The following is a 27152-nucleotide window of genomic DNA, read 5'->3' as shown; positions in this document are numbered from 1 at the left end:
GTTCTAAAAATGAAGTCATCAACTCGGTTCCAAGTTAATTTCTGTTGTGCACGCAAGCATAATTCATGAAGCCACAATTCAAAGGGATTTCTCCAGTGAGTGTGTGGCATTTCATGCCTTTTTAAAGTTGGTGGTAAATAATTGTCTCTGTGATGTGAAAAATATGGTCAATGTTTCTTTTCCAGGTGTGTTTTCCAGCAGGATGTCTGAAGCCATTTTCCTCATTGCCCAATTAAAAAACTGAACTAGCTGCTTTTCACTTTGTCGTTGTAGCATCTTAGATGAGCGTTCCATTCCGTATCAAGGTGTCGGACAATGAAGCACATACCTAAATTCAAAACACATGTTTTAGGTGCTGACACCACAACTCCGAGCTTGCCAACTGAGCTCTTCCAATCAGATCCAGCTCATGGTGCCTTGTTATACATTAGTATGCTACTCCTCTCCCCACTTCCAGGCCCTCTTGATGATTGGGTCAATTTTATGGAATGCCCTATGAGAGTGGGCAAGAGGGTATCATCTTTACCAACTTTCAGTACAAGGTCTGTCAGATGGCATTTTGTTAAGACCTGATGTTACAATTGTTGGGGACGGGCCATGAATCTGAGACAAGCTGTGTGCTTGTTCATTTGCTGATTTTAATGTATCCTACCTGCTGGCATGTTAGTTGCCTTGAGTCTGCTGAGAAAGGTAGAGAACATGTGTTTTAATAAAAAGAGTGTGTGCACTGGGAACTTACTACTGTGAAACCTACCTAATATTCTTTCCCCACACAGTACACTAAACTTGTCCAGACATCAAGACTACTTTAACACTTGCACAGCAGGCTAGAGCTGGCCTTCCAAACCTGCTCCGCATACATCCCAGAGCCAGTGGGCTAATATTAGAATGAAGACTAGCAGAAGTGGCTGACTCCAGTTGTCCATGGCGGATCCCTGAACAATGGGGGCTAGACAGTAGGGATATGCCGCAAAAACAAAAATACTTTTCGGATCTGTATGGAGAGACTGGGCAAGGAGAAGCTTTTCTCCCTCTCTCATAATACTAGAGCGCGGGGTCATCTGCTGAAGCTGGAGGGTGAGTGATTCAAAACAGATAAAAGGAAGTATTTCTTCAGACAACACATAGTTAAATTGTGAAACTCCCTGCCCCAGGATGTGGTGATGGCTGCCAACTTGGAAGGCTTTCAGAGGGGAGTAGACATGTTCATGGAGGAGAGGGGTATTCATGGCTACTAGTAAGAATGGATACTGGTCATGATGCATACCTATTCTCTCCAGGATCAGAGAAGCATGCCTATTATATTAGGTGCTGTGGAACACAGGAAGTATTATGCTGCTGCAGTCATCCTGTTTGTAGGTTTCCTAGAGGCACCTGGTTGGCCACTGTGTGAACAGACTGCTGACTTGATGGACCTTGGTCTGATCCAGCATTGCCTTTCTTAGGTTCTTATATTCTTATCTGGGTATATTGGTGTCAAAAAATGTCAGTATTACTAGTTTCCAAATACTGACTGGTATGGTAGTCAGATCTGGGTTTATTGGGGGGGTCTGATATTTTTTTTGTTCCATTCCCTATAATGTATCTTTCTGGGGGACTGGGAGTGTTTTTTAAGGTACTGGGGAATGCTGGTGACTGTCCTTTAAATAACCCCCTAATTTCAAGTGAATTGGACAAAGGGTTCTGATTCTATGGGTTCCTGAACAAGGTGCCCCCAGCCATCCTCCATTGTTTCCTATGGAGAAAAAAAACCTATGAAAAATGTAAGAACATAAGAAAAGTCATGCTGGATCAGACCAAGGCCCGTCAAGTCCAGCAGTCTGTTCACACAGTGAGAAACCAGGTGCCTCTAGGAAGCCCACAAACAAGACAACTGCAGCAGCATCCTGCCTGTATTCCAAAGCACCTAATACTATAGACATATAATAGGTAAAACCCATGAGTCTCCCTCATGGGAACATTATTGAAGCTATTGCTATGCTAAGTTCAGCCAATGTAAAACCTAAGAATGTAAAACTATGTAAAATGTGAGAATCTCAAACTGTAAAATTTCAGAATCTTAAAACTATGTAAAACATAACCTCCAAAAATGCAAGGATCCTCACAAAAAGACCTGTGAACCTGACATAAACCAACTCCAGCAAAGAACATACTTTTTAAAAACAACACTTGAAAGTGGCAGAACCTTACTGAAAGCAGCCTTGTAAACTGATACTAAGCCCCAGGAGACACACAAACACAGATTAAAACGGGGGGGGGGGGAGGAAAAAAATGCTGGCTCCTGATATTACCAATATATCCCAACTATTTCCATAATTTTGGTATCCCTAAAAATCCCAGAAATATTTGGAGGGGCCAAATATACCGAAAAGATACCAATAAAATATTTTTTCGGGTATATTTTTGGCTTGGTTACACCCAGACACACATCCCTACTAGACAGAAGGAATGTGGTGGAGGAAGGACATGAGGGCAGGCAAGATTTGAGCAAACAACTGATTATGCCAGAATAATTCCTAGTTGAGAGACTTTGCTGCGATATCACCTTTATTCTGTACCTACCTCCAAACAATGTTACCATGTACATTTTTAGTACATAAGGAAAGTAGATGGGCACAGCAAATGGCAAGGGCAGTTTGATGGAGTAAGTGCCAGAGGTTTCAAAGTGAGGCAGTGATTCATATATAGCAAATGCTGAGGAGAAATATAAATGAGTAGTAAATGAAACACTTCTAAAACTGCCGGAATTCTTAATCTTAAGACTTCTACTTATGACGAAACACCACAGTGTGTGGCAGTGATTCCCGGTGTAGCTCCCAAGAGTGACATGATGCCCACCAGTGGGTTTCCTGTCACCTCTTCAACAATGAATCTTTCCCCTTAACAAAGAGTCAGTACCAGCTTTCCTCCATGTTAATGGAATTGCTTGAGAAAAGCCCAAGGAAGGCCTGTTCAGAAACAGCTGCCTCCATCTCCGAAAGGTGCTCGGCTTGCAACCTTCCAACATTTTATGTCTGGCCCTTGGACTCCATTCTGTGATTGTTCACTTTTTAGCCTATCAGATACACAGCCCTTTAGTCTGCAGCCATTATAGGCTCAAAATGCCAAGGCTGCAACCCTGTGTACACTTTCTTGGCTGTAAAGCCCACTGAATGATGAGACCTGCTTCTGAACTAGGGTTGCTGACTCTGGGACAGGAAATTCCTGGAGATTTGGGGAGGGGAGGGAGCTCAGCAGGGATGTGAGGCCACACCGTCCACCCTCCGAAGCTGCCATTTTCTAGGGAAACTGTAGAGCACCTGTAATTCTGGGAGAACTTTAGGCTCTGTCTGGAGAGTGACAACTTTACTTTGAGTAAACAGGTATGGGAATGGGCGACAAGAATTTCTTGGCGTGTAGAGCCTGGGAATCTTAAAAATATTAGATAGCCCTGTAATCAAAGCTGTAAAATAGTTGAACTATGAAGATTATTACACCATCTTAAAATAGTAATAATTTAATAATGATCAGATCTGTAGATCTTTTTACCTTCAGCCAACACCGATAGTGGATATAAAAGAATCCATATCACGTAACTGAGCCGTGTTAGTCCTTGGAAGTGTATTCCTAACACTGCTAACATGCAGTAAGTATATCTAGAATAAAAAGGAGATGGAGCTGTGAGACGTTGCTTTGAAAGCCAGACAAGCTGAGCTTTGTTTGATCACATACACGGAAAGCTTTTCTAGAATCTATATGCTAGGCAAGAATGCTGGCTGCTCCGGATTGACAGGGCATTCTTCTTATTTTCCCAGGAGTCCAGAGTACAAGGTTATTTAGATTCTCAAGATGGTCAGGTTTGAGCCCTGTTTGTTTAACTCAGCTAACACAAGTAAATTGCAGGAAACTGGAGATACCAGTTTGCTCACATTCTTCTTTGGCTGACCAATAACACTCTCTCAGGACAGATCTTGATATCTACAGAGCCTAAAGCAAACAGATTAGTCAGCGTCATTTTTCAGTACCACAGATCCTTTTCAGACTCTCTTGTTGTCATTCACAATATCTTATAAAAGAGCCAAACTATACCATAGGTTAATAGTAGGCAAAAATGTAGTGAATGTTAAGAGATGAGCACAATGTCTTGCCTTTTCTGCTTTCTCAATTCTTGATCTGTGTAAGAGAAGGCTCTCTTGGCAATGGGCTAGGATTTCTGTGTTCAGGGAGCAATGCAATAAGCAAAAGCCCACGGGCATGCCTGGGAGTAAAGTTCTCAGTAAGGACCTTGCAATGCCTCTTTGGGTCTCCACTGGGGAGAAGCATGGCTCCGACTCACCTCGCAGAGCCCCAGTTTGCCAGCCTGTGCTGGGAGGGCGAGAGCATGCTGGAGTCTGTGGCGAGGCCAATGGCTGTTGGAGAGCAGGAGCCCGGGGCTGCCGGCCGGAGCCTCATTTTGAATGAGCCAATCAGGCTCAAGGCTCCCAGGGGGCGGGCCTCCTGGAAGTCGGACCTGGGTGTTTCCACTCAGGTCCAGCTTCCCTGTATATAAGGAGGCCTCGCCTGCTTCAGCCCTCAGTCGGCTTCCGTTTGTCCCACCCTCCCACCACTGTATAAAACATTGGTTTGTTGTGTGTTATGTTCGTGTGTCACAACTTTGGCAATTTGGCATCGGGGCCGGGTCCAGTTTGGTAGGAAAGCCGGACTGCGTGCCCCTTTTCCCTGCATGGAGGATCCCATTAAGGGATTTGGGGGGAGGCCGGAGGAGGACATGCCAAGCCAGGGAGCTGCCAGGAACAAGCCCAACTTGGGAGCTGTCAGGGGGCAGGCATTGCAGCGGGCTGTCAGGATGGCCCCCTACCAAGTGGCAGGGGACCACGCTGCTGGCTGCCATCCTCGTGTGTCCCGGGAACTGCCATCTCAAACTGGTCCCTGCATACGGGCTGGGAGTGCGCATCAGCCTGTAAATGGGGCAGGTCGATGGAAGGATAATGCCCCCATGCCATGCTAATGCCTTGCTGCAATCAATAAAGTTGTGGCCGTTTTCATCCAAACTCAGGTTGTTTATGTCTTCTTTGCAACAGGGCCTGGTGTCCAGACTGGGAGCGCCCTACACCACTAGGCACTAAGCTGGCAAAGGCAAGCTTAAATGAGATAAATAAATAAAATGCACACTTGCTCATGTGGACCTAGAGAGGATGCAAATAAAATATAACATATAACTAGGGCTTGTGAGAAGTTGGTTAGAGAGAAAGAGGCCCAAATTCACTCAGTGACCAGGAATTTGAAGCCTAAGCCTCCACAGTCCTAGTGTGACACTTTATTCCCTATACTACAATGTCCATAACAAAGTCTGCACTAAGAATCTGTTGCTATGTTCATGAAGAGCTGATCCACATGCTTTCCATGTCAGTTCATCCCTACTGCCATCACAGCACACCACTTAGAGAACATTTTGAATGGCAGAACTATTCAATTTATGATATATATATTTTTAAAAAGAGACAGAGACAAAAACAAATCTTTGCTTTTACATAATAGGAGAGGAGACAGTCAGTGTAACTCAGTTTTTTACCTGACCACATCAAGAAAGCTCCAGAGGAAAAATAAAAGGCACACCACAGATTTCCCTTGAACTTCTTCTTGACTGGCAATCACAACAAATAAGATCATGATTCTTTCTGTAATCTACAAAGAAAGAACAGTGACGGTAGGTTTCTGCGTACACAGCCTGTTTCTGGTCTGCATGTCAGAAAAGTTGCTTTTAAAACAGAAGCAAAGTAAGAGTCTGAAGATGTTAAGCTGTTCTGAGGCAGTCTTTTCAGCAGGGAGGGGAAATCTGGGCATATCTCTGCCAGCCATGTATCATCCAAGCTAAACCTCTGTTTCCCTTCCTATTTGCAGTTATTTATTGCCCTATACATGGCCAGGGACACAGGTCTTTTTGCAGGAGCCCACCCTAGAATATACATGAACACACAGATACCGTTCCAGTTCAGTACAGTAATAAGTAATCTTTAAACTTAATGGATTGACACAGGTGTTTTCAAATTAACACTACACTCCCTGCCCCCCCACCCCAAGTCTGCCAGGCTTTGGCCCTGAGATTCAGGTTCATTCTCAGGATGGCAAGTTGAAATATCAGGGCCCTCAGCTAGCCCAGCACTCTTGAGGGCTTCTTCTAACACTTGTATACATGCTTGCTTGTGTTAACTGTTGCACATGTAAATTAGAGATGAAAAGCATAATGTAACACTAACTACATTTTATAGTTAGTCCACAATTAATTTCCATGCTGTGATTTTTAATGTGCTAAATAGTCCACTTCTTCAAATATGCACGACTGTGAATGCACGCTCTCACAGATGCCATGTGATAAAATTTCTAGTGATGTATGGTACTGCCACCATTATTACTACTATTCAGTGTGACATCACCAGACCCCAATCCCATCAGATCCAGGGGGGTTGGAATGCTGGGGACCTGGGAAGTTCTACTGCCTCTTAGGGCGAAAACTCTGGAAAGAGTTTGAGTTGTTGGTTTAATTGAGAGGAAAGAGGGAAGCATCTGGACTGCCTAAAGGTTGGCTTACCTGAGGCATTAAATGTAGGATTGCCATAGGTCTTGGAGAGTTGATCATCCTGAACACTTTGGGAAAGTACAAATGTGAAAACACTCATTTCCTACACACACATAGGGTTGCCCACCTCCAAGCAGGGCCTGGAGATCTCTAAGAATTAAAGCTGATCTCCAGACTTCCAAGATCAGTTCCCCTGGGGGAAAAATGCTCCTTTGGAGGGTAGTATCTATGGCAATAAACCCCGTTTGAGGTCTCTCCCCCTAAACCTGCCCTCCCCAGACTCCCCTCCCAAATCTCCAGGAATTTCTTAACCTGGAGTTGGCAACCCTACATTCCTTACTTGCATTATCTCCATGTGATGAAAGAATGAAGGAACAGAACTCCTGATTAGTCAAGAGCTCTTCTCTCCAACATTTGATTTAGAGTTTGGTCATGGAAAAATTGTAGTCTAAAATAGATAGGGACATCTTATCTTGTGAGCAAACTCTCATAAGCTGAGCAAATGGTTTTTGCTTAACTATGATTAATAATGGTTTCCTCTGGGAGTCTGTATGTGGTTTTCAGAATGAAAATACCACATACCCCATAATGTCTTTATTCAAATATAAATTTCTTAGACCTCAGTTTTAAAAAATCTGAAATTGGAAGTATCTACAGTCATTGAAAAAAATGTAAAGAAAAATAGGTTTCATTGTGCCTTTATGCTCCAGTACTTCAAGACCAAAGCAGAATTTCCTCTCTCGTATATAGCATCCACCCGATAGCTAGACAGCAGTTCAGGTTCTATAATGCTACTTGCTACACCAAATCATCTGATCTCTCCTACACGCTGTGTTCTACTTCAGACAGGGGGGGGAAATCTTCTCCCTCCTTCTCTGACTCTTGAGGGAAAAAATGAAATTGAGACAGTGTGAAATCCACACAGACTACATTTTTAAACACAGAAACTGTGTCAGTGTGATGCCTGAAGAAGAAAATCCAAACAGCATCACACACCCCTCCAGTAACAATAATAACTGACACTGTGGGGGTTACCGCACTTGTATTCCCAGCGATGTATTAAGAGTTTGAAAACGTTTTAAAAAATACTGTTTGCACTTTCTATGTATTCCCACCGATGTATTAAGAGTTTGAAAACGTTACAAAAAATACTGTTTGTCCTTTGCTTGGCCCCTTTAGCTGTGAAGACGTTTTCCAACCATTTATAAGCCGTAGTATCCAAAAACCCTTTTAAAGCGATTTTTTAATAACATTTTCAAACTCTTAATACGTCGCTGGGAATACAAAGGGCGGTAACCCCCACAGTGATACTATTTATTTGTGCCCCTGGTATGTCTGCCAACTGACATAGAAAAAATTTCTTGTCCCTTTAATAGAGACTTAACATGTGAAAATGGGCAGCTGAAGCTTTTCATGGCATGGAGGTAAACAACATGCTATTATGCCTCTATTAAAGGAACATGAAAAAATTTTATCCAGCAGTTAGCCATTCTAGTCCCCAGCCTTCATGCTCCCTAGGGTTGCCAGGTCCTTCTTTGCCACTGGTGGAAGGTTTGGGGCGGAGCCTGAGGAGGGCGGGGTTTGGGGAGGGGAAGGGAGGGACTTCAATGCCATAGAGTCCAATTGCCAAAGCGGCATTTTCTCCAGGTGAACTGCTCTCTATCGGCTGGAGATCAGTTGTAATAGCAGGAGATCTCCAGCTAGTACCTGGAGGTTGGCAGCCTTAATGCTCCCTTATGGTTGGGCTGGCCCTGTGAAGCACTTTCAAGGTATTTGCTAGAGCAAACCAATGAGTCCTACTGAATATGGTCTGTGTTGTATTGTGAGTGGCTGCTTTTAAACGGTAAGTTGACCTGTTGTCCACATGCCCTTCAACACAACCTCTGGCTATGGTTAAAACTATCTGCTTGATGGGATTGTAAGAATCACAGGTGACTAGGGACAGCTCTTTTTCAGTAGTGGCATCTTGCCTTTGGGTCCCCCCTCCCCCGGTGCCTACCATACTGTCTTTTAGGCACCAGGTCAAAACAGTTCTTCTTACCCAGGCTTTTAACTACGGGGTTTTTGAAATCTTTTTTAAAAACTGTTTTATGGCCTGCTTCTGGTCTGTTTTATGCATATCTTTATGCTGTTTTTCATGTCCCTGGTTCGTTTTTAAATGACTTGTTTTTTCATATTGATAATTTTATGTTTTTACTCATAATCCACCTCAAGCAGGACGAAGACATAAATATTCACTAAATAAAATAAAAAAAATACTACATTCAGGAACTTGGAGTGGGAGACACAGAGGCTACACGTTCTGGTACACATGTGCCATGTGTTGTTACATACTATGGCTACACATTTGATAACTCCTGAAACAAACAATTGGGCAATCTTGATACCTGATTTGTGTGATTTGTCAATTTGGTGGATCTAAATGACTGAGGCTTACTTCATCTCCTATGCTCCAGATAAAAGACTCTGAATAAAACCAACCAAGCCAGTGTGTTGTACTAGTTTTCATTACTAACTATTGGTCAGGGGAGGGAAGATTCAGAACAGGGCCCAGGTGTGGAAGTTTAGCTTTTTCCACTTGTGCTATTTTCTCCACCTCAAAAAGTCCACCGGAGCAGATTTTCCCCATTGGAAGAAACATAGAAATTGTTGATATGTTTTCCCCAATGCACATCCGATGTAGGATGTGTAGGTACACATCCGATGACTCCCGAAGCTCCAAGAGACTTTTTGAGGGGGATCATTGCTGGGGGGGAGAGTTAACCCCTCTCATATCAAACTGATTTAAGTTTCTGTCCCCCTCCCTCTATTATTTATCAATAAAAATACCCTGGAGATCTCATTACAAAACTAGCATCCCATCCAGTTTGGCATTTAGTTGCTGTAACAGTGTACAAGTTCTCTATGAGTTAGGAAACACAAGTAGGGGTCTCTAAATCCCACTGATATCAATGTAACCACAGTGCACAATGAAATGTTTAACTCTCATTGATTTCCTTGTATGCAACACTCAACTGAACGGAGTGAAACCTATTTACTTTTCTTAGCTGCGTTTTCTCCGTACTCTGGGCTAAGCATCCACCCTTTACATCTGTTCCCCATAAAATCAAAAGTAGTACGGATGAACAGTGGAAATCGACAATCATATTTTTATCACATCCTTCTTACAAGGAGCTAAGGGCAGCCTGCATAGCTTTCCACTTCTCCATTTTATCCTCATAACAACCTTGTGAGGCAGGTGAGGCTGAGAAAGAATGGCTGGAACAAGGATGACATATGAGCTCCATACATATCTGGTGTTTATACATGTTGGGGGAAACTGACAGCGCATTCCTGACTTCTGAGGACGTAAGTCCTCAGGAGGCCAGGAAGGGGCTGTCCCAGTGCAGGGGCCCCCCATGCCGGCATCCAGGCTACTTACGCTGCCATAAGTGGCCCCAAAACTTCTCCCAAATATTTTGATGCTGAGAAATCATTAGACAGTCATTTGTTTAGGTACAATTTCGTCTCATAGATGACAGGGAGGATTTTAAAGGCTGGTTTGCAATGCTCAGCTATCTCACCTGATCAGTACCATACCACGTCATGACTTGCATGTGTGAAAAAGTTGTCACACTCACATGTAGAGTTGTGAGCTGCCAAATGCTGAGCATGCATTTATGAACCAGCTCTAAAAATTATTTCACAAAGGAGGGGATTATTTGATTCAATTATTAAAAAAACGGTTGTGTTATTTAAAAAAACAAATCTGATTGAAGTTCCAAATGTCCACCCATTGATGCTACATACCTGTAAAAGCCTTGGAGAAAACCGATCTTTTTCAATGCCAAGAAAAATATGCAAGAGCTCCAGTATAGACAACGACTGGCAAATACGCATCACAAGTCCAATAGAATAGAAAGTATCGGCCACAGAATCTTTAAACGTAAAGGGTGTATGTGTGGGGGGGGGGGAGAGATAGAAGAAAGTATTTAGCATTGTTATCTTCTCCTTGCCATTCTTCTTTCATTCTCCCCCTACAGGAAATGAATACTGTTCCAGTTTTCTCCAGGCTAACTTTTTTTCAACAATTTCCTGTGCTGTAAATTTGGCTAGAAGGCAAAGATTAAACTCTGAACATATCCTGTGCATGTTTTACAGGGCAATCCTAAACCTTCTGTTGAAGTCAGTGGACTTAGAAGGGTGCAACTCTGCGTAGGATTGCATTGTTAGCTATACAGCTGTCTCTGACTGCAAAGAATGTTGCACAAGAAATGGCCAGAATGATATTTTTGGAGGAAAATAGACACAATACATGAGATGGTGACAGATCCGTCTCCGTGACAGTGCATGAAGATTTAAGTTTGCTGATAGTGTAGAAACTCCACATGGGGGTAATCTGGAAGTACATTTGTCCTAGATGCACTGATGGAACTTGCAGCATCCCCTTGGCTGAAGTGGTGATACAGAGGGATACCCCATTTGGATTTTTGCACGGCTTGGCTTCTTGCTTGTTGTCAGAGCATGGTAATAACATGGCAGCTAGTTTTGCTGATACATGTAAGGTGCAATATTTTGACCATATTTGAACATGGTTCTAGAATTAACCCTCCTCATGGCATTTAAATGGGACTTGTACTTCTAAGGAACTTTTTCTTTTGTTTGATAATGAGGTGCACACACTGAATGTTATGCCAGCTTGGTCCAGAAAGAATTATTTTAACTACACTCCTTGTATGTGTGCTTATAGTATTCTAAATACAGTTTAGCAACACTCACTGGGAATACATACCCAGGCTGATACTAAATGATTATACTTGTATTTGAAATTTTGTATGTGCAAAATACATTGTATTAGACCACTGAAGAAGGCCTGGGGGCCAAAACACATTTGGCATGTGGTTTTAATTATCAATCCTGTATCTGTTGCCATATGGGCTTGTTTTCAATATATGCATAAGCTGTTTATAATAAATATATTTCAATATTTTATTTAGGTCTTGTTTCATCCAACCTTTTGGGTACCCAACTTTGTTTTTTGGTTGGGTCTTTTCCCCCTGTTTCGTCTACTTGGAGTTCTAGGCCCACTGACTTCTGTGGACTCAGAAGGCTGTAACTCTGCTTAGGCATGGACTGTTAGTAATAGCAAACTTTAATAATGACTAACTTTAGGTGGATCAGAATTTACCATCTTTTCTGCTTGATTTCCCCTCCTCACTACAACTGAAAGTGCTATTAGAGCTTAACATTGCCTATAGACAAGCATATAGACAAGGAAAGAATACTCTGTCTGTACAGACCATCAGGCCGGCCTCCATATTACATCTGCTCATGACTGCTTCTACTGCACAAAAATTGGTAACCATTGGGGAAAATGGCAGAGGGCAACACTGTCTGCTTTTGCTGGTTTCCTTGTCCAGAACAAAATGAGCATACACTAATGTTGTAAGAAATGGTGCATTTTATTCTGAATTTACTGCAGGGCTGTTCACAGTGCCAGATATCTCCATGTGACTGTGTGTGTTGGGGGGTGGGGGGAGTACATGAGTACAGGAGACCCTGGCACAGGTGAGTATAAACTGATCTTTATGTGAGGAGATTATTTTTTGTACTTCATTTCCCCTTCATCTGGGAGTGACAGTCACAGGCAGAGCCACTGGCTCCCAGCTTTGTTGAAGCTTTGTCACATAGTCACGTTACAACATAAACAATTTCATGGAGAAATCTGACTGCGTGAACTAGCCATGAGTTAACTATCGATTGAAAATTAGAATCATAATGACACAACATCCAATTTCATTTGCATTGTAATCCAGAAATGGAATAAAGGGGACATTACAGCCATGATGGTTGTTTCACTCAGAATGGAGAGCTGATTTTCTCTTCAGGCTTTGGTATAGCTTAGTAGTTGATGGGGACTGTGGAAGCTCATTGGATCCTAAAATATTCTTTGAGTCATTCCCATCTTCTGATTTTAATGGACCAAGGGTCTGATTCAGTATAAGGCAGTTTCATGTGTCCAGAGGTCCAGCTTAAAACCAGTTAATTCAGTTTATAGGACCTGCAAGAAGATTTGGTTTGGACACCAGTTTTGATGTCTGGCTGGGATAGTGGAAAGCAGAGTGATATTATAGTGTATTGAGGCGGTCTGTGGGCTTGCTATTGCATCCCCATATGGTCTTCTCAAGAGTAAATAATGAGATTAACATAACAGTCTTTCCTCTGAAGATACTGTACTCATATGAAGTGTATGTGTGTGGCACCACTTACGGTATAAATTGATATATTTAGACAACCCCAGCCTCTCATCTATAGAAAGTTCTTTGAGAGATCTATCATATTGTAAATGTCCCAAATCAGGCCTTCTCTGTCCTATAGTTTAAAATGGGCCTTGCATGAAAAGCAATGACAAAATCTAACTTGAAATAGGCCTACCTTCCCCAAAAGACAAGAACCTGATGATCATATTGGTAAACATCCAGGAATGTCCACAGAACTGGATCAAGTAATAGCTGAAAATGTAGTAGGTGTCCATTGCAACAGCTGTAGTGACAAGAATGAATGATTCAGAACCAGAACTGTAATCACAAGAGCTCACCGTGCAGATTTTCCTTATCCTGCAAACTGAGTACACCAAAGAAGACAACTCTCTTGCTACGATGGGCAAAAAAGTGAGCATGGTACTAAAATCACAGATAATAAGTGTTTTTGTTGAGTTGAAGATGTCGCTCATTAAAGGGCACCTAGCACTGGTGATACCAGAACACACTGTATTCACCTCCTGATTCACCTGATACTTGTGATCAAAAGCACCACATATGCAGAAGGATCCCACAGCCTGCTTCCCACCATGATGAGAGGCAGATGAGTGACACAGGCCACAGTGGTTATTTTTACAAATATTCTTCTCTTTTATTGTTCTGGTGCAAGACAGCTGTGAGGTTTGTGGCTTTTTTCGATGACACATTACGTGGAAACACATGGGTAAAAATAGCTGTGTTATCTTTGCTTTTGCATTTGTGCCTCACTCTGTGATGATGCAGTGGAGTGAGAGTCAACACGCTAAAGAAATGAGCCTGAAGACTAAGGATGCCAGTCTCCAGGTAGGACTGGGGATGCCCCAGAATTATAGCTCATCTCCAGGCTACAGAGATCAGTTCCCCTGGAGAAAATGGATGCTTCGGAAGGTGGACTTGATGGCATTGTACCCCACTGAGGTTCCTGTCCTCCCCAGGCTCCATCCTCCAGGAGTTTCCTAACCTGGATCTGGAAACACTGCCCCCCCACGTACCCTGCCAGCGGCCATGCGGGACCTGGCAATCCTGCATGTGCAAAGCTTTCCCCTAGCTTGTTGTTACAAGGCTAGCAAACTGCAAATGCATCTTCTGCCTGCCCTTCCTAAAACTTGTAACTGGGGGGTGGGGTGCCATTTTCAGGTTCACTCAGTGGGGCAGAAACCTCTGTGAATGTTGCATTCCCCCCCTCTCAAAACGAAAGGCCTGTTCTTGCATATGTTCAAGATTAAATTATTTTAAGAGCATTTATTTTAATTAGAATAAAGCATTTTAAAAAAGGAAATAAACTACAGCAATGTTGTGTGTGTGTGTGTGTAAAGTGCAGTCAAGTCACAGCCGACTTATGGCGACCCCTTTTTTGGGGTTTTCATGGCAAGAGACTACCAGAGGTGGTTTGCCAGTGCCTTTCTCTGCACAGCAACCCTGGTCTTCCTTGGTGGTCTCCCATCCAAATACTAACCAGGGCTTACCAGAGCAATGTTATAACCAGTCAAATAATTATTCTTTTGTGAGGTGCCCATTATCCTCTCCCCTTACTTTAAGCAAAGAGATAATTTCTACTAAGGGAGGTTGTCACCGCAGGTCTATGTGAAAGGTTGGGTCTTTTTCAAGCAGGGTAGCAATTGAGAGTCAGGAGGGAGCAATAAGGAAAAGCATTTATTAACAAATCTGCTTGAAACGCTGTTAATTCACCCCCCCCCCCCACACACACACACATCACAAACCACTGAGGAACAGTTCTGGGGAACTCCGAGGCTTGCTCCCTGTTTTGCGATGCCTGCATGCTTTTGTGGAGAAGCCCAGGCCATTTGGTTCCTCCCCACTCCCCCCAAAAAACACCCCTTTTTGAAAGACACTTTGGGGTGATTGTCAGTCACTACATGGTACGGCCACCTGGAAAGCCAATCAGGGATGGCAAATCGAACGCTGGTTGGCCTTCCCTACCTCACATGGCTAAGACAATAAAACAAACAACTCTGAAGCCCTCGGCTCTTCCTTGGAGAAATTGGGCTGGACATATTTTTTCATTATTCAGTTACCAAGAGGAATCTGAATGCCACCACAAATGGTGCCATCCAGTTCTGAAATTAGCCGTCTCGGTGGGTTTTCCTCATCTCAAACCAAGAGAAGAGATAAGACCATTATTAATTGAAACCAGAAAGTGGATGTTTCCTTTCTCTATGGAAAGGGCTTCTTTAAAATCTCCTTTTGGTACGCTGGGCAGGCACCCCTACTATACCAGCACCCGGCAACAAGAGGCAGGAAAGATTCTGTCCCAGAGAGCAGCTTGCTCCCAGCCTTTCAGAGCCTCTGCCCTTACCTTTGCTCAGAGGTTCCTGCATCATCTGGTGAAGGGAATTGGATCCTTCGGGCTAGTGTGTGCTTCCTCTTCACCCTTGCAAGAGCCTGGCTGAGTGCTGGGAGGTTCCCCCTCCTCCTTTCCTTCCTTTTCCTTCCTCTCTACCACGTCATGGAGAGCAGTCTGGTATTGCACACACACACAAAAAAAAAAAAGTTTAAAAAGCGAGCCTTTCCTAAATAGCTAAGAACCCAGCTGCAAATGCTTGCCTTTTCCTCCAGCCTCTAAAGCAAGTACAGTTTTTAGGTTCCAAGCTGTAGTCCTGCAGTGTTGCCTGGAAGGAGTTGATATGGATTTAGATGCAGGGGCCTTGTAAAAGGCCAACCTAAAAGATGTACTATTTCACAGAGAGGCTGCAGTTTAAAAGCAGACGCTTTAAATTGAACAGTTTATAGCATTCAGAAACGCAATTGCTATTCAGGCCTCATCCAGGTGACAATTTTGCACACTAACAGCTGCAAAACACACTCTTATGTGAGGAGAGGGTGGTGTGGTTATAGTGTGTTAAGACGAGGATGAGGAAACCAGGGTTCAAATCCCCACTCTGCCATTGAACTCACTGGGCTAGTCCCTCTGTATCTCTCCTTTCCATTTAATTCCAAGGATGCATCAAAAGTGCTAAAACAGTAGTGAAAGCTGCAAAGGATGACAAAGTGAAATTTTATCCAATGCTGTGGGTTGGGAGTAAAGCAGATATGGACATGGGCTTTCAACCTTTTGTAGATGTGGTTGCACTTCCCCTAAAACATCAATTTGCAGCATGTAGGTCCTTCTGGACTCCAGTTTGGCTCTAGATAAAAAGTGATGTGGTGGCTTTTTAGTAGCTTAGGTAGGCACAGAAATTTCAAACTGCAAATGGTTAACTGGCTCCAGCTGAAATGAGCATGCAGTAGGAGTCATGAATCACATGCACTGACTGGCTCCCAGTTTGTTTCTGGGCTCGGTTCAAAATCCTGCTTTTGACCTTTAACACCCTAAGTGGCTTGTCAAAGTACCACTTCCACCTGTATAAAATAGCCTGGGTTCCAGGGCCAGAACTGGGGGGGGGGGGGTTTGGTGGGAGCACTTGCCTCAGGTGCAAGGAGAGGGAGGGTGCCAGCACGGGCAAGGAGAGTGTGGGCATGGGGAGAAGGAGAGTTACCATGCTATGGCACGGGCGCAGCTGCCCACCCATAGCCTAGCTGGTGCACATGCCACCCACCCACCCTCACCTCGTACTGGCCGCTGCTCCCCCTCTCTTTCTTTCTGCAAGGGTCGCCACCGCACACCCCAGCCAGCATGTTTCTCTCCACCCCTGGGGACACCAACACCTGGCTCCAGTATGCACCTGGCACAACCGTCCCCCCCCCCCGCCCCAGGCGCTCTTTCTCCCAGCTCCATGCCTGCTGGGTTCTGAGATGATCTGTGGGCCCTAGCTATAGGACCCTGCCCTTTCACTGATTTGTACTCTGGGGCGGGAGTGGGGCTTCTGAGATGCCACCCATAAATTACAGAGCATCTCCCCACCCACAGCAGCATTTGGCAAAACCATTAAGGCTTTCCAAAACAGTCTGAAGACTTATCTGTTCCAAGAGGCCGTTCAAGGAGTTTATTTGCCCGGACATTTAAACTGATTTTATTTTGTTGGAGTCGGTTTTTGTTAGTGTTTTTAGTGGGTGCTGTATTCTGTGTTATAAAAGGTGGCATATAATTTTAAAAAACAAAATAAATAATTCAGAACCTGATTAAAAGCAAAGATTCTCAATAAATAAGATCAGTAAAAGATTACTATCAATAGGGTTAAGAACATAAGAAAGGCCCTGCTGGAGCAGACCAAGGCCTATCAAGTCCAGCAGTCTGTTCACACAGTGGCCAACCAGGTGCCTCTAGGAAGCCCCCAAACAAGATGACTGCAGCAGCACCATCCTGCCTGTGTTCTATAGCACCCAATATAACAGGCATGCTCCTCTGATACTAGAGAGAATAGGTATGCAGCATGACTAGTATCCATTCTAACTAATAGCCATGAATACCCCTCTCCTCCATGAATGTGTCCACTCCCCCCTCAAAGCCCTCCAAGCTGGCAGCCATCACCACATCCTGGGGCAGGAAGTTCCACAATTTAACTATGAGTTCTGTGAAAAAATACTTTTATCTGTTTTGAATCTCTCACCCTCCAGCTTCAGCAGATGACCCCGCGTTCTAGTATTATGGGACAGGGAGAAAAATTATGCATGGTTTGGAGAAAGTGGACAGGAAGAAGTTTTTCTCCCTGTCCACTCTCTCCAAACCATGCATAATTTTATAGACCTCTATCATGTCTCCCCTTAGCCGCCACCTTTCCAAGCTAAACAGCCCTAAGCGTCTTAACCGCTCCCCATAGGACAGTTGCTCTAGTCCCCTAATCATTTTGGTTGCCCTTTTCTGCACCTTCTCAAGCTCTGTAATATCCTTTTTTAGGTGTGGTGACCAGAACTGCACACAGTATTCCTAAGTGTGGTCTCTCCATAGATTTGTACAAGGGCAGTAAATCAGCAGTTTTATTCTCTATTCCTTGTCTAATTATGGCCAGCACGGAATGTGCCTTTTTTACAGCAGATGCCCACTGGGTTGACATCTTCATTAAGCTATCCACTACCACCCCAAGATCCCTTTCTTGGTCTGTAGCTTCACTGCCAAAGTAACCCAAGAAGCTGATTTGGGGACCAAATGGGTAGGGGGCGCTGTGTGCTTCTGCTGTTCCCCCACAAACACTTGTGCAACTGCTGTTTTGCTCCAGGATGGCATGAGTGGCCAGGATGGGCTTTCTTCTGTGATGTGCCCCAGCATTAGGGCAGCAGAACAAATGGATCCAGCCCCGACTCTTAATTTTACCAAGCTTCTGTCACAGTTATCTCAATTCATAGATTCAAATGCTAAAGAGACAGAAATTACAAACAAGTCTTACTTCTTTCATCTGGTAAACCTATGGAGCAGACAATTAAGGACGTAGTTGTGGCTGACTGCAGACCCACCCTGTTGAACTTCTACCTGCTTCTACTTAGCAACGTTAAGATTCCCATTAATATGAGATGTCTTGTATAGCATTTCACAGCAACAGCTGCTAAACTAATTGGGCAATAGTTCTTCAGATGCACATGACCACCTCTCGGTTTAAAAAGGGGAAATACACATATGGACTATCCCTTCTCAGACCATGTATGGTTAAGATAAGAGATCAAGCTCAGTTTCCTCAACTATAACCTCATCTGTTCAGGAGAAGAAAAATGGCAAAATCTTGGAAAGCAACTGAGAGGACTTTATGTCTCCCTGAAATCAATACTTTGATGTACAACCCCCCCCCATCCTTCCAAATATGTTAACATCATGTTGCAACTTTTGTCTGCTTTCAGGAGCACTGATATTGTTGCATGAATTTAGCTGTAGTCTCATTTTGCCCTCTACTGGCCAGTTCAAGAATATCTTATGCATTTGTGTGTTTCTGTGTATATGTGTGTGTATATGTGCGTAGAGGCAGGCAATGGCAAACCACCTCTACCTTGTACTAGGGGTACAAGGATACACTAAACTAAGCACCAATTTTTCTGTTTATGAGAACATCCCTTACATTGCTGCCACAATGGCAGAGAGCACTGCAAGATAAATCTGGGTGGCAGTTCACAGGATGTTTTCCCGGGGAATCATGAGCACAGATGGCCTACACTGGCTGACAAAGGTAGCATTCCAGCCGGGCTGTGTAACGTGGTCTTGGTATTTTCTTTCCTGACGTTTCGCTAGCAGCGGTGGCAGGCATCTTTCAGACGAGTAACACTGAAGGACAGTGTCTCTCAGTGTCAAGTGTGTAGGAAGAGTAATATATAGTCAGAAAAACAAAACGCAGCATACAAACAAGGATAAAAGAACATGAAAGATACTGCAGACTGGGCCAACCTGAGAAATCAGCAGTGGCTGAACATGGACTGACACAAACAGGACACAGGGTCTTATTCCAAGACACTGAAAGACTGGACAATTCTACCAACTATTTTGTCAGATTGCACAGAGAAGCCATTGAAATTCATAAACATCAGCACAACTTTAACAGAAAAGAAGAGAGTTTAAGAATGAATAAGGCTTGGCTTCCTGTCTTGAAAACCACCAGACTAACAAAGACTACAGTCAACAATAAAAAAGGTAAAGGTAAAGGTCCCCTGTGCAAGCACCGGGTCATTCCTGACCCATGGGGAGACGTCACATCCCGACGTTTTCTAGGCAGACTTTGTTTGTGGGGTGGTTTGCCAGTGCCTTCCCCAGTCAACAATAGCCATGCAGATTAGCTTTGGATTTCACACATTAACAGATCACTTCAGGATACAATGGTTCCATATTAACATACCACACCCTCATTAGCACATTATCTGGATACTTGCAGGACAATGGTTAGCACATTACCCTTGATACTTTTTGCAGGACAATGATTCAGCTCAAACCCAACCCCTTTCTGACTATATATTACTCTTCCTACACACTTGACACTGAGAGACACTGTCCTTCAGTGTTACTCCTCTGAAGATGCCGGCCACAGCTGCTGGCGAAACGTCAGGAAAGAAAATACCAAGACCACGGTTACACAGCCCGGATAACCTACAAGAACCAACTACCTCTCAGGGTTGTTGTGAGGATAAAACGGAGGAGGGGAGAATGATGTAAACTGCTTTGAGTCTCCACTGGGAAGAAAGGTAGGGTACAAGTGAAGGAAATTAACTAATTAATAGAACAGTCTAGGATAGGGTTGCCAACCTCCAGGTACTAACCAAAAATAACCTATGCTGCAACCACAAAGCTAGAAACAAACAAAGCAGCACGGAGGCTCTCTCAAAAAATATACACTATATTAGTGAATAAATGTTATAGTCTTATATATATATATATACATAAAGGTGCAAGTGGAGTAAACATGAAATCAGCATACACACAAATAAAAACACAAGTACAATAAATAATGCCTATAACACAAAGCTGCAGACAGCGTAAAAATGCTCAGTAAAGTCCGGCTGTGCAAGAATGGCCCCAATCCGACACGTGGATACAGATCAACGGAGCACAAGCTCAGTCCGACTCAGCGAACCTGATTCAAAAGAGGATGCGGATTCTAGATAATTCCAGCATTTCTTTTTATATATATAAATTTTTATTGATTTTTTAAAGCTATAAATTCTCCATAATTTTGACAACAGCGTAAAAATAATATCACAATCGCAATTATATTGATTGTTGTCTTAATTACCATTAAACATAAAAAATATGACAACTTCCCCATCACCTCCATCTACCTCTTAATAAAGTATTATTAGCCTTCGTTAACATATACTGATCCTAACATTAATTTCATTCTAAAGTTTCATGTTTTATAAAGTTTTACATTCTGGATCAAAATAAAAAGTAGCCTTCCATTATTCCCAGATCTTGTACATTATCACAATGATTCCTTCAATACTCCCCTTTTCCCCAGTTTCTCCAACTCCACCAGTTCTAGCGTTAAAATGATTTAATCCCTTTATTCTGAAACCTTTGTCCCTTTCCATTTAACATAAATTTAAAATAGCCATGCCACCCGTCCACACTGTCAAAGCCTTCCAATCCAGCAATCATATTTAAGTCAATCCTTTAACCATGGTCTAATACTTCCTTCTGTAACTGAAATAAGTCAGTCAGGTATGGGAACAAGATTTCTTTGTTTTCTCTCATTTCCTCAGGCAAGGTGCATATCCAAAAATAATTCTTTCTGGGCTTAATCCCCATCGTGGCTTCAATCTGTGTTCCTTGATCTGCTCTCTTCTTCCTTGTATCCACACGTCCTTCCATGTCTTTTTTAAATGAAAAGTCCATTTCTTGTATGTCTAGTCTCTTTGTCGCCGGCTGGTTACTTTCTTGAACTTCTGTCTTCTTCTTTATATCCTGATATTCTTCCGTGACTTTTTGGGCAGAAGAATCCATTGCTTGTATGTCTAGTCTCTTACTTAATATCTTTTTCGGGTTGAAAAAATAAGTATTTAAACTTAAAAAAACTTTTTAAAGTTAAAAATACCAACGAGTTTTACCAGACGCTCTAGATCGGCTGAGCCAGGAAGTATTCCAGGGATTACCTAATCGTAGACCTTCTATCGTCTCTTCTCTATGGTTATTACCTTCAGGAGTGGTTTTGGTGTAACACGAGTAAGACGAATTTCCGGTCTTACGACCTTCTTCCTGTTGATTTGTAGAGCAGTGGAGAGGTAAAGCACAGAGTCTTCCGGTCAAAGGATCCTCTTTGTTGTACACGTGGCTGGAGGACCTTTTTTTCCTCATGTAACTTCTCAAAAGTTCCTCCCTCCCCTTCCTTTAAGAACGCGTCGGATTGGCAGATCTTACATCAATCATTCAAGCTCGTTGTTTTAATTTAAGTTGATCAGTTTGATAAGGCTCCTGCTGCTTTATCTGATGGATCTCATACAACAAAATCATCCAGTTCAATTAAGGGAGAAAAACGGTTACCAGGAATATTTTCTTCAACCCCCTGTTATTCGATGACGCCAGTGAAAGACGAAGGATTCTTATCTACTCACTTGGGCGCCCGGAGGTGAGGCTTTAATCTTAATGTAGTCCTTATGATGTTTATAGGGTGCTGGAGGGTAGAGTCTAAAGCCGAAGTTGCGCGCTGGCGATTTCAATCCCTTCGTGCCCACGGGACCAAACGTCTGAAACTCCGGGGGGCTTATTAAAGCTACCTCAGAGTATTCAGGAGGTCAAACCGCATATATGGCTGCAGGGAATTCCTGCCTCTCAGCCCACTTGCAAGGGCTGGGTTGGGGTGCAATAAAACACCCCAAATCACACACAAACTTGGATACTCCCCAGGAGCCCCTGGGAAGACGCAGCACTCAGCCCAGCTCAGCACCGGAAGTTTTTCGATAATTCCAGCATTTCAATGGTCTTCTTCAGCTGTCCGTATGATTTAAAGTAAGGCAGTTCACAGACTGTCCCCTGGATAAATCAACCTTGGATTGAGACCTCGGAGGCTTCAAACTTCATTCTGTGCATAATCATTGCATCCATCTTGGAGAATGAAATTTGAACCCTCGGAGGTCTCGATCCAAGGTTGATTTATTTATTCAGCTCTTTTGAATTAAGATTGTTAGAATGACTAGTAGCCACTGAAATGTTGTATTTATCATTAGCTACAAGAGGTCCATGTTAGTCTTCTGAGGAAGATATTGGGTCGAAACAGGACTTACCGTAATCCTGTTAAGAGAAAATAAGAACATTAATTAAGAAACCATTCACGGACATGTACTTGTAGTATGGACAACTGTAGTACTTACCTTGTTGTCAAATATATGTACAAGAACAAATAATTGTGCATATGGTACACCAGGCATTTTTGTCATGTTGTAGTTATACATTGAATGAATTTATGTCAAAATTGACTTTGTTCCATGGAACTGGATTTTCTAATGTGAATGAAATATTTTTTTAAATAATTTTTTATTGAATTTTTACAATACAAAAAAAAGAACAAAAAGAAAGAAAGAAAAAAAGATATATATAAAAATATAAAAGGGTATTCACATAACATATTCAATACATTTCATTTTTTTTAATACACTCATCAAAAAATACCCTTTTCCCCCACCCACCAAAAGTGACCCATCACCATGACTTCCGAAGAAGTGTCCGGTAGCTTTATTTATTGGTTATCTAAAGATTAATATTACTTAAAAGATAATTTTCTATAACTCACTAAATAACAAAGTAAAATCCATTTTTGCCAACTTGTCCCAATATGAGGTGGCCTTAGACCATGTTTGCTTAAATTCTTCCAAATCATTTCCGTGCAGAAATTCCGTTAATCTGGCCATCCTCATATATAACCACAATTTTTCTCTCCATTCTATAATTGAAGGTTTACTTGTTTGTTTCCAAACTTTAGCTATCACAATCCTTGCAGCAGCAAAACTATATTGGCAAATTATCCTATCCCGATCATGAATATCATTTGTGGGTATTCCCAATAAACAAAATAATGGTTTCCTCTTCACTTTACTATTAATTAGATTATTTGTTTCTTTCACTATTTTTTTCCAATTTTTTTTAATTTTTCTGCAGGTCCACCAGACATGCATATAAAATCCTCTTTCTTTTCCACACTTCCAACAAATTCCTTTATCTTGACTGTTCATTTTAGATATCACGATTGGAGTTATGTGCCATCTATAAAACAGTTTATAGAGATTTTCTCTAATTTCATTGGTTATTGTGAATTTAAACTCCCTCTTCCATAAATTTTCCCATTTATCCAAATCTATGTTAAATCCTAAATCCTGCATCCATTTAATCATGACTGGTTTAATTCTTTCTTGTTCTAAATTAATTGTAATCAATAATTTATACATCCTACCAATCAATCCTTTATTTCCTTTATCTAATATCTTTTCTAACTCGGATTTATTTTTACTAAATCCAAGTTGACTATCTTTATTAAAAATATCTTGTAGTTTATAATATAAAAACCAGTCTTTTATATTTAATTCTTCCCTACTTTTTAAAACCCATTTATTTTCCTTCCATTCAATAATACCCCTATACATCTCTATATCTAAATTTAACTGTATTCCCCTCTTCATATAAGCTTCTATTGGGTTAATCCATCCCGGAGTTTTTTCTTCTAAAATCTTCTTATATTTTGTCCAAATTTGGAATAACCCAGCTCTAATAATATGAATTTTAAAATCCCTATTTACCTTTTCCTTTTCATACCATAAATATGCATGCCAGCCATATCGAAGGTTATACCCTTCTAACTCTAATAATCGATAATTTTCTAATTTAATCCAAGTTCTTAGCCAGAGAAAACAGGAAGCCTCATAATATTGTTGCAAATCAGGTAAACCTAATCCTCCTGTTTCTCTTAATTGAATCAAATTCTTATACGCTATTCTATGTTTTCCTTTCCCCACAAAAATTTTTGAATGTCCTTTTTCCAAATTTTAAAAACTTTAAACCCCTTAATAATAAATTTTGAAATAAAAAAAGCATCCTGGGTAATACCATCATTTTAATTACCGATACTCTACCCCACAACGATAAAGGTATTTTTTCCCAATTTGTCAAATCGGTGTTTATTTGTTGCCATGTTTTTTCATAATTATTTTTAAATAGGTTAAAATTATTAGAGGTTAACCATATTCCCAAATATTTTACTTTGTGTTCTATACCAAAACCTGTTATTCTTGCTAATTCTTGCTGCTGCAAGAGTGTAACATTTTTAACCAATATTTTAGTTTTACTTTTATTTATTTTAAAACCTGCAAGTTTTCCATAAACCTCAATCATTTTGCTCCATTCAACAATCTGAGTAATAGGATCAGTTAAAAAACACACTAAATCATCTGCATATGCCTTAACTTTATAATGATCTCCCTATTTTATAACCTACAATCTCTACATTCTTTCTAATTTTTCTCATCAATACCTCTAATATAATAATAAACAACAATGGTGAAAGAGGGCACCCTTGTCTGGTACCCTTTTGTATTTCAAATTGTGATGATAGTTCCCCATTAATTACTAACTTAGCAGTTTGGCGCGTATAAATATTTCCAATAACCTTTTGAAATTTATCACCAAAGCCCATATATTCTAACACTTTCCTCATAAAATTCCAATTTACATTGTCAAACGCTTTTTCTGCATCTAAGAATATCATTGCAAAAGGTGTATTATCAAATTCTGCATATTCTAATAAATCTAACACTACTCTAACATTTTGACTAATTAACCTCCCTGGAAGAAATCCTGCTTGGTCTTCATGTATGATAATATTAAGAATTTTCTTCAGTCTGTTCACTAAAATCATTACAAACATTTTATAGTCATTGTTTAATAATGATATTGGCCTATAGTTTTTAACTTCCATTAAATCAGCATTTGGTTTAGGTATTAAAACTATATTTGCTTTCTTCCAGGTATTTGGAATGGATCCTCCCTGTATACAGTTATTCATCACTCTTAATAAGTTTGGTGAAAGTTGATCCACAAAAATTATGTGAATGAAATATTGATGATTGTACGTAACTGCTACTTTTGAAATGTTTGTTAATATAGAATTTCATTTTCTTTGTCCCACCCACTCCCAACCACCACCAACCCACTTTTCAAAGATTGGACTGTCATTAAATCACTCCCTCTCCCACCCCAAGACAGTGATTTCAATTTTTTAATGCCCCTAAAATATCAGTATAACACTGTAGTGTTGTAATGATGGTTTAAACAGGTTCTCTGAATTCCTAGCTTTCATTAATAAAAAAGTAAGTCTCTAGCCTTCTTCCTTCACGAAGATACACATTTCCCCTTATATGTCATGGCCCAGACTTCAACAGGCAAAGCATCATCAGAGGAAGAGCCTGAGCAGGGAGAAATATCGGGCATTGCACCTCAGGCAGCTGAGAATGCAGGGCAGGGTGAAGGACAACAGCCCTGCTGAGGAATTGGAAGTAAACACAGAATCACCTCCTTCGACACAACCAGATGCAGCTGTAACTCAACAGAAGCAAGACCCACCCAGCTCACCTGAAGCCACTCAACAGCACAGGCAAAAGGGGAGAATGGAGTTGCAAAGTAAAAGGAGAAGTGCGCGCCTACAGGCACTAAGGAGACGGCTCCAAGACTGTGAGTTGTCTGAGGATGAGAACTAAGGAAAAGAGAAACAGCTTAAACCCAGGCTTGGAACAGACAGACGTTGCGAAAGCAATTGTTGCAAAAGGATCTCTAACTTTTGTTGCTGATGCTCCTAGACTTTGATAAACGGACTTCTGACCCTTGGACCGGAGTTTTGACTTCGCCTCTGCACGCTGACTTTATTTTGGTTTCCAGCTCCTGGCGGGACTCCCCCATATTCCTGCATTCCTGAGATAACTGCCTGAGATAACTGCCTGCTCTCAAGACCAGTAGCCGGCAGTAACCCAAGATGACCTGGCTTAGCACATTATATCTCTGCATGGAAAGGGGCTAGAGCTTACTGAAAGAAAGAAAGAAAGAAAGAAAGAAAGAAAGAAAGAAAGAAAGAAAGAAAGAAAGAAAGAAAGAAAGAAAGAAAGCTAGGAATTCAGAGAACCTGCTTAAATTATCATTACAACACTACAGCACTGTATTGATATTTTAGGGCCATTTCTTACAAAAATAAGGGTGGGTGGGTGCTGTGACACCACCAATAATGACAACCAATGATGACAACACCCTCCCTTGAAAATCCTCATTATTTAAACCATGTGTGGAAGAAAATAAACTGGCTCCATTTTATGGCTGTGCCCACCGTGTTGTGTCAGAATTCTAAAGGTGACTGCAGGCTCAAAAGGGTTATGGACCATGGCCTTAGGCTAAGTCGCAGCATTGATCTGTCAAGGAAAGTGCTATCTCGGGCTGTTGAATTTTTTTTTGGTAAAATTCGGATCCGGCAAAATTCAGCCTGTTTTTATTCGGGAAATGCCAAAGTCCAAACTCCCCCGATTCGGATCTGTGGAATTCGGCATGAAATTCGGAGTTCGCGAATAAATTCGGCCATTTAAAGCCATTAAAAACACATTCGAGCCTTTCCGCAGCTCCGGGGGGGGGCATTTTTGGAGGTAGAGGTCCCACACTTTCAGTGTAGCTTGAGGGGACCCTTCTTGTGAGAACCCCCATGTTTTGTGAAGATTGGGTCAGGGGGTCCTGAGATATGGGGCCCGGAAGGGGTCCCCCCAAAATAGCCCAATGGAATAAAGCCATAAAAAACACATTCATGGCTTTCCATGGCTCCGGGGGGGGGGCATTTTTGGAGGTAGAGGTCCCAAACATTCAGTGTAGCTTGAGGGGACCCTTCTTGCAAGAACCCCCAAGTTTTGTGAAGATTGGGTTAGGGGGTCCAGAGATATGCGGTCCCCCCATCTGCCCATTGGAATGAATGGGAGCAGGCGATCCGTAATGTGCA

General features: G+C 41.9%; 1 protein-coding gene across 1 annotated transcript; it reads right to left on the bottom strand.

The window, feature by feature from the left end:
- Nucleotides 1-233: 233 nt before the first annotated feature.
- On the bottom strand, nucleotides 234-13074 carry HACD4 (3-hydroxyacyl-CoA dehydratase 4). Its single transcript, XM_056848879.1, has 6 exons — nucleotides 12971-13074; nucleotides 10346-10473; nucleotides 5552-5664; nucleotides 3529-3635; nucleotides 2563-2694; nucleotides 234-328 (listed from the first exon to the last, which is right to left on the bottom strand). The coding sequence occupies exons 1-6, from the start codon at nucleotides 13068-13070 to the stop codon at nucleotides 246-248; spliced, it is 663 nt and encodes a 220-aa protein (XP_056704857.1). The 5' UTR covers nucleotides 13071-13074; the 3' UTR covers nucleotides 234-245.
- Nucleotides 13075-27152: the final 14078 nt, after the last annotated feature.

This window comes from Euleptes europaea, chromosome 4 (assembly GCF_029931775.1).
Source record: "Euleptes europaea isolate rEulEur1 chromosome 4, rEulEur1.hap1, whole genome shotgun sequence".
NCBI classification, from domain to species: domain Eukaryota; kingdom Metazoa; phylum Chordata; class Lepidosauria; order Squamata; family Sphaerodactylidae; genus Euleptes; species Euleptes europaea.
This window is presented reverse-complemented; position numbering and strand designations above follow the sequence as displayed.

Bases quoted from the DNA above. Each gene is read 5' to 3' on its own strand.
- HACD4 (XM_056848879.1), bottom strand. From the start codon at position 13,070: ATGGACACCTACTACATTTTCAGCTATTACTTGATCCAGTTCTGTGGA. The intron at 10,474-12,970 runs GTAGGCCTATTT...TTACGTTTAAAG, and splicing joins GTTCTTGTCTTTTGGGGAAG to ATTCTGTGGCCGATACTTTC. The intron at 5,665-10,345 runs GTATGTAGCATC...CTTTCTTTGTAG, and splicing joins TTTCTCCAAGGCTTTTACAG to ATTACAGAAAGAATCATGAT.